The sequence below is a fragment of the Aquarana catesbeiana genome, linkage group LG09 (genome assembly GCF_042186555.1).
Source record: "Aquarana catesbeiana isolate 2022-GZ linkage group LG09, ASM4218655v1, whole genome shotgun sequence".
Lineage (NCBI taxonomy): Eukaryota > Metazoa > Chordata > Amphibia > Anura > Ranidae > Aquarana > Aquarana catesbeiana.
Window position 1 is genome coordinate 228,469,070 of NC_133332.1, and position 8,019 is coordinate 228,477,088.

Sequence of the window (8,019 nt, forward strand, 5' to 3'; positions counted from 1 at the left end):
TTATTGAGAAATACCGTACATCCAGATATGAGCCTCGGCCAGAAAAATTATTTTGGCTTTTGCTGCAAGTAACAGAATAAATCCAAAAATTAGTTAATATTGTCTGGTCTCTCGTAAATTCTCTCCTTCAGTAAGGAAAGAAGTCTGCTGGCAAGTAGAACTAGACCTTCGGGAGCACCACATTTTTCACTTGCCAACCTTCTAGAAAGCCCCTGCTCCCCGTGTTAATGTAGAGGGACCATTCCATACTTGTAACGTGTGCCTATCACTCTGTGCCGACTCTATTGTGAAAAACACTCTTACAATCTGAGACCTCTCTACAGGTGGGAACAACAGAGGGCAAAAGTCTGTCTCGGTACTAGAAGGAAGGCAAGTTGAAAAGACCTATTTGTTCAAGCAAAATTTGGATTTGGGATAATACATGGAGCAAAAATCTAGACATTCCACGCTGATCCATCCCGCTTTCTCCCCATTTGTGCATGCCTACTTATAAGGAAAATGACAGATCCCAAAATTTATCCCATCTATGGTGCCCCGTCACCAGTGGAATAAATTTTTGTTATATCCTTAACTGGGTATAACAGAGCGATCCTCATCTTTTCTTTTTCTCCCACCTTTTATGAGTTCACAACATTTTCTTATGCAATATCAAAAAACGCAGATGCTTCTCTTATTTTATTTGCTGTTTATTTTTTAAATTACTTTTTATTTTATATTGTTTTTTTTTGCTTTTGAAAAAATATACGCTTTGCGCCAATGCACCATTAAAATTTTTGAATACATTTTTTACAGAAAATTCATACAATGGCCGCTTTCTAATGCAGTCTTCTATCTTTCTTGTGACATAGACTCCAGCTTACAGACCCTAGCTGACCACATAGCCCTTTCAAGCCCAGTAGATAGGCTAAACATACACCTGTTTGCAATGGCCAGAGTTGACTCTGGCCTTAGAAGGTCACCACATTCTAAAGACTGACAAAAACAATAGCATTTAAGAGTAGAGTAAAGGATCTTCACCAAGTTGTCAATTTTTTTATGGGAAAACAAAGTAACAGTAGTTTTCCCAAATTAGCAAATATAGTATAGTTAGATTTGCAGGTGCCCAAGTTCTAGAATGATATCTTTAGTTTATTTTTTAAGTCTTTGAAAACTAGCTATAAAGTGGAATTGTTTTTGAACTTGTGGTGACCACTCCCAACTTGGCCCTACCAAAATGTCAAGAAGAGAGGCTACAGATGGAAGCACATCATTAAGGTCTGAGTCACTAGTATGGCCCATTACCTGTCCTGTAGCTAACCCAATAACCCATCCTTAGATGAAGCCTCATTAGATATCGCCACCAAAACCACGTGTCACTATGGACTTTATTCAGTTTAGAAGTAGTTGAAGGAGAGGCACATTAGGTATCTAATTGCTTATACATATTCATTTTAGGATAGAAAAAGTGGTAGAGCAGAACCTGACCCTAAAAAGAAAGCCTCTTTTAGGTCCATCACCTCCACCCTGGCCTCCAGCTTCAAGAGACGTAGGTCCTGCAAAGACACGGTAAGGAAGAAGAATTGAGCTTTCTCTCTCTCTATCTCTCTCTCTTTCTTTCTCTTTTTCTCCTTCTCTCTCTTGCTTGCTCTTTCTCTTTATTGCTTACTCTCATTTTCTTCTCCTCTACACCCTTGGCTATTTCTTTCCCTTTTTCTTACATTCTCTACCTCTATTTAGTCTACTTTCTTCTGCCATTCCATTGGTTGCCAAACGCCCATTCAGAAGCTGAACATTGTACATGCAGTGCATCCCAGCCCCATGTTTCGTCAACAGTCAGTCATCAAATGTAAACAAATTGAACTTTGAACTCCAACCTCAAACACGGAGCCAATCTCTAAATAATTTTTGTTAGCACTGATGCCGCTAAATTAAGTTATCCTTTCTTTTTTTCAATACCGTTTATTGGTGCCAATCTTTAACAACAAGACTTTTTTTGTGGTTTTTTTGAGTGTTTTTCCTGTTTGTTGTTGTATGCCTTCTGGATACACTATATTTTATTTTGGCAAAGATCCACATCACTGATAGTCATGTTTGTGTCACAAGTATGTGTACTTTTTTGTTTGTGATGACAGCATTTTGCTAAGGAGAATCCCCACCCCCCCATTCCCCACCCTCACAATTTCTCCGTAACTCTCAACCCCTACAAGATATGTTCCATCAATTCCAAATGCAACAATTTGCTTTATTGATATCCTGACTAAAATTATTTTTTAAACATGCTAATACCAATATAGAGCTATGATTATCAACTGTCAAACTGTTTGTTAGTGATTCCCACTGTTGTTTTTCAATGTGTGAGTTTGTTAAGGTTAGATTTGTTTTTAGAACAACTGTGGAAAAAATATATGTGGATGTACCATGTTCTAGGTTTGTATACTGTCACAATGTAATGTATAAACACACATACATCTATATGATCAGAGAACAAAGCTAGACACAAAATAAGCAGATTACCCAGAGGATGGACATAGGCTGTACTTTATCCAGTTTATGAAGAACATGGTCCTAATCTATCACGATAGCCCTTAAGAAATACAAAAGTGTCTTATTGTATTATCACATGTGATAATATTGCTTGAGAGGCCACTTTACCTTGTCCGAAGTGTTATTGCAGCTTGATAGTTTAATGCAGAGTTGCTTAAATCTTAATTTACATATGTGAAATTGACCTACACTGGCTAGTTCTTTGTTCTGCAGCATTGTTGAAAAGTTATGTATATTTCTTCCTGTTTTAAAATAATTAGCTAAATGTTATATCAAAGCACTCTTAGTGTAACAGTCATAGGCATGCGCACAGGGTGTGCCGGGTGTGCCTGGGCACACCCTAATCACCCCATGCGGTACTGATTCCCCCTGCTTCCCATCTCCCCCCTGCAGTGCTACCAGCTTCCCATCTCTCCTCTCAGGAGTGGAGAAGGGGCTGGTAAATATTTAATTAACCAGCCTTCCTTTTCTGAATGAACACAGTGAGTGATCTATACCGATTGCTCATGTCTTCATTCTTGTCCTTAGTTTCTTTCTCAAAATTGAGACATCTGGGATCTGTTTAGACCCTTGATATTTTACCAAAGCCCCATAATAGGGCTTGTACAAAATTAAAACAATAATATTGTAAAAAAAAATGTAAAAATAATAAAAATAAAAAACCTATGTCCACTGCCCTACTGACACCAATCTTTGCTCTACTGACACCGTTCACTGCTCTGCTGATATACACGCATGTGTGTTTGTGCTCTGGGGTGCACACCCTAATGCAATAGGCTGCGCTCACCAATGGTAACAGTACTGACCTGAGAAGGCTAATACAGGATTATTTTGTGATATATGAATTCACCCATATCTGCCCTAAAATATGATACATATAAATATAAACAATGAAGTTAAACAGGAATAATGATGGCGTCTCTTTAAAGAAAGCCACTTATGACTGGACTTTACACAAGTATAAGGTAACTTAGTATTAAAATCCCCATTAAATGTTCTGTTTTCATTAGCTAAATACATTCCGTTATAAAATTTTGCAAAGTCTTATGGTTTGTTTTCTTCTGAAGCTACTGCAGCCTGAGTAAAAAGGCCTGTCCTCTGCCAACATGCTGCTTCTGGAAGCAGTGATCTCTTTGCAGAGGTCCAACACACACCCTTGTGAGCCAGAGCTCACCAATCAACAGGGAGCATGGGGCTGACATAGCAGGGGGGTGTCAGACCTCTGTACTGCTTTCTCACAGAGAGCAAGGGTCCCATTCTGCAGCTGCTAGCAGGGAGATAGGCTTCTCTACCCAGGCTGAAACAGCTTTTGAAAGAAAACTAGCTGTCTTTGCACAACGTGTGCTTTGATGCACCTGGAATGCAATTAGCTTGATTCAAAACGAAGGTACAATTTGGCTTTACATTATAATCTGTGTAGACCTAATTATGTAAGACTAATATTTGCCCCTTTATTTACATTTGATTTGTCTGGGTTGACAATAGACATGTGCACTGCCGAAAAATGTGTTCATTTTCATTTCATTCGGGTTTTTTTATTTTGTTCGTTTTTCGGTAATTCGTTATGATTGCAATTCGTAAATTCATAAATTTGAAAATTCGAAAATCCGAAATCTCGAATATCCGAAAATAAGAAAGAAAATCTGAAAGAATAACTAACTAATTAATTAACTAATAATAACTAATTATTAAATTATAGGTATTGGAATTTCCTTTCAAATTTGGCTGTTAGTGAACGTAACAAATACGAATTTATCCAAAGTTACAAATTATCCGAAATAACGAATGCCACATCTAAACAAATGGAACAGAACAAATTAATAATTAACAATAATAATACATTTTTTTTACTATTATTATTTATTATTATTAATTTGTTACGTTCCATTCGTTTAGATACAGCATTTGTTATTTCGGATAATTCGTAACTTCAGGTAAATTCGTATTCGTTACGTTTACTAACAGCCAAATTTGAAAGGAAATTCCAATACCTATAATTTAACAGTTAATAATAGTTAAGTTATTATTAGTTAGTTAATTTTAATTTCAGATTTTCAGATTTTTGGGTTTCGGATTTACAATTTTTTTACGAATTTACAAATTTACGAATTTTCGAATATTCTAATTTACGAATATTGGTAAAAGTTCGCTTAATGGGTTTTCGTTAATTTAGATAATTCTGAATTAACGGATTTGGAAACTAAACTAATTGCACATGTATAGTTGACACATAGCTTGAGTATCAGGAATTAAAGGTCACCTGAATGTGATGGTTCTGAACAGTCAAATTCATTAAACACTCAATAATTAGACTATCTTATTCTGATACTCTTAAAATTCTATGTAACTGTGGTGTAGTTTGGTTACACAGCAGCAAATACATCTTTAAACATCCTCTATATATCAGAGCTGTGTTTCACACACAGCAGACAACACTATAAATGCAGAGTTCAGAGACCTTGACAATGAACCTTTATTCTCAGCTCACTGATATTTCTCATTCCTTTATCCAAAGAGAATTTCCCACTGTGACCTCTTTCCAGTAGAAAGCTGCCACGGATGTTGCCTTTTTTTTCTGTCTTGTAACTCTGTGCCAAATACCAGCATGTAGGCACTACAGCAGCACATCGGCTACATTATAAAGCTGACAAAAGCGCTAGACAAAGATAGCATCTTTGAATAACTGAAGGGCAGCTTCTCCTAACAGTCATTTTTGGTTTTCGATTAATACCAATAAGTTGAATCACTGACCAACTTGTTTAATCTTTTGGGGACTCCTGTACCCAGATTTCAGTGCAGTACTTGGTCCCTCTAAATGCTATCAGCTAAAGATTGTAGTGCATTATTATGCATTATGGAACTATCTGAAGGCCTACAATAGCTACCTGAATCTTGGTATTGGTTTGTAGACCAGGCTGGGGCGTGGGCTCCCCTGCCATTTAGTATCTCAAAACAGTGCTGTGTCAAGAGTCATAGATTCACAGTCCAACCTTAATACATCTGATGTTCTTAAACTAAGTATTAATGATATGGGAGATGGAGCTTAGTTGGTACAGTTAGTGGAGCCTATTATCACCCATCCAATATACACTATATTATCAAAAGTTTTGGGACACCTGCCTTTACAAACACATGAACTTTAATGGCATCCCAGTCTGTAGGGTTCAATATTGAGTTGGCCCACCCTTTGCAGTTATACCAGCTTCAACTCTTCTGGGAAGGCTATCCACAAGGTTTAGGAGTGTGTCTGTGGGAATGTTTGACCATTGTTCCAGAAGCACATTTGTGAGATCAGGCACTGATGTTGGAGGAGAAGGCCTGGCTCACAGTCTATGCTCTAATTCATCCCAAAGGTGTTCTATCGGCTTGAAGTCAGGACTCTGTGCAGGCCAGTCAAGTTCCTTCACTCCAAACTCGCTTATCCATGTCTTTATGGACCTTTTTTTTTTCACTGGTGCGCATTCACGTTGGAACAGGAAGGAGCCACCCCCAAACTGTTCCCACAAAGTTGGGAGCATGAAATTGTCCAAAATGTCTTGGTGTGCTGATATCTTAAAAATTCCCTTCACTGGAACTAAGGGGCCAAGTCCAAACCTGAAAAACAACCCCACACCATAACCCCCCCTCCACCAAATGGTTTGGACCAGTGCACAAAGCAAGGTCCATAAAGACATGGATTAGCAAGTTTAGGGTGGAGGAACTTGACTGGCCTGCAAACCAACACGATAGAAAACCTTTGGGATGAATTAGAGCGGAGACTGCAAGCCAGGCTTTCTGGTCCAACAGCAGTGCCTGACCTCTCAAATGCGCCTTTGGAAGAATGGTCAAACATTCCCATAGACACACTCCTAAACCTTGTGGACAACCTTCCCAGAAGAGTTGAAGCTGTTATAGTTGCAAAGGGTGGGCCAACGCAATATTGAACCCTACAGACTAAGACTGGGATGCCATTAAAGTTCATGTGCATGTAAAGGCAGGAATCCCAATACTTTTGACAATATAGTGTACTTTAAGTTTATTATTAAAAAAATATAAAACATATAATAAATTTAAACAAATATTTTGTCAAACATTTTTCAGCATCATTGCATTGATGAACAAATACCCAAATCTTGGTTCCTCTGCAATTTGTGCAACCCGCTTTGATAGTATTTTGAACGTGGATTGCAAAACTGTTGTGTTCATGGGCACATGCTGATGTAGTCAAAGGGAACCCCTTGAACCATTGCCTACTTGTTTCTTATTGCAGAACATGCAACAGAATCCCCACCCACTTCCCGCCCTTGTTGCCTGCATATCAGGGAGTGAATGGGCCAATAAGATGTTGCCTATTATAATAAAGACATTGCAGTGAATAGCAAATTAAAAATTGTATCATGCACACCTTCATGGAAAAATATAGGTAGTATGTAAGAAACACAGGGATGCTTGACAAAACTCAGGGGGCCATTCCACCTCCCCTACAAGACATGGATACATATTTTGTATAAAAAGTGAGCATGCCCACCACAATATGATGCACAAGTAGATTATATTTGAAATGTAGTAAAAGTCAACATAAAATTACAATAGATATGACATGCTGTATATCATACATGTAAGGTGCAACACACATGTAACAGCATTTAACATGTCCATTCCATGTCAACAGATAAAATAGAGTACATAAATAGCATAACAAGATTGTAAAATTAAGGGCACAGTAGTCAGGCAGACAAATTAGACCATAGAAACTGACATTTTGGGGTATAGAAACCCTTTTTCTCAAGAAGACCTCAATGTCAGTAAATGAATGGGCCAATATGATGTTGCTTATTTTATTGATGACATTAAAGTGAATCTGTGGTTTGCTCATGTAGGGCAACAGTGTCACTTTAATGGTGGCCCCATCAGCAGCAGTCATTTACCTTCCCTTCCTGCCAAAGGCTCCATTTGCCAATGGTAAGCTCATAAATATACCTGATATTTCCAGGTATGGAGAGCAAGTGATCCATTCATCTTTCTTCCTTGTGACAGCATTGGTACTTGGATTTGGCTGCTCAGTCATGCTGTCACATGGGAATGAGAGTCCTCTCTTCCCTTCTGGCAGCCAAATAGAGCAGCAAGAAGAAGCAAAGGGTAGGTGAATATGTGCAGCAGCAACACAATAACATATGCCTTTATTAGGACATTATGAAGTTCTATAGTATGAATTCACCAGTAAATTTCATCCCCAGCATTATCATCATACTTTTTTCAGAAGATAAGGTCCAGTTGGGCCAGAAAGGATTTTTGATTGATCAATGCTTAGTGTAAGGTTGAATCGCCCACTGCCAGCCTATATCTGTAATACCCTGTACACACGACCAGATTTGCCGACGGAATAAACGCTGAAGGTTTTTCAAACCTAGTACCAGCAGAATTCGGCTCAAGCTGTCTTGCATACACACGGTCACACCAAATTCCGACCGTCCAGAACACGGTGACGTACAACACGTACGACGGGACTAGAAAACG

At 38.3% G+C, this 8,019-nt stretch overlaps 1 protein-coding gene across 8 annotated transcripts in view; it reads left to right on the forward strand.

The window, feature by feature from the left end:
- GRIN1 (glutamate ionotropic receptor NMDA type subunit 1) overlaps positions 1 to 8,019 on the forward strand; it is a 135,960-nt gene that overhangs the window by 122,742 nt on the left and 5,199 nt on the right. For 3 of the 8 annotated variants that reach the window (XM_073599906.1, XM_073599907.1, XM_073599908.1), the window contains one exon: positions 1,435 to 1,545. The exons of 4 other annotated variants lie outside the window; for them this stretch is intronic. In XM_073599906.1, coding sequence (XP_073456007.1) covers positions 1,435 to 1,545 — 111 coding nt within the window. Of the gene's footprint in view, positions 1 to 323; positions 370 to 1,434; positions 1,546 to 8,019 lie in introns of all 8 variants that reach the window. One more of the 8 variants, XM_073599910.1, reaches the window with a different exon arrangement.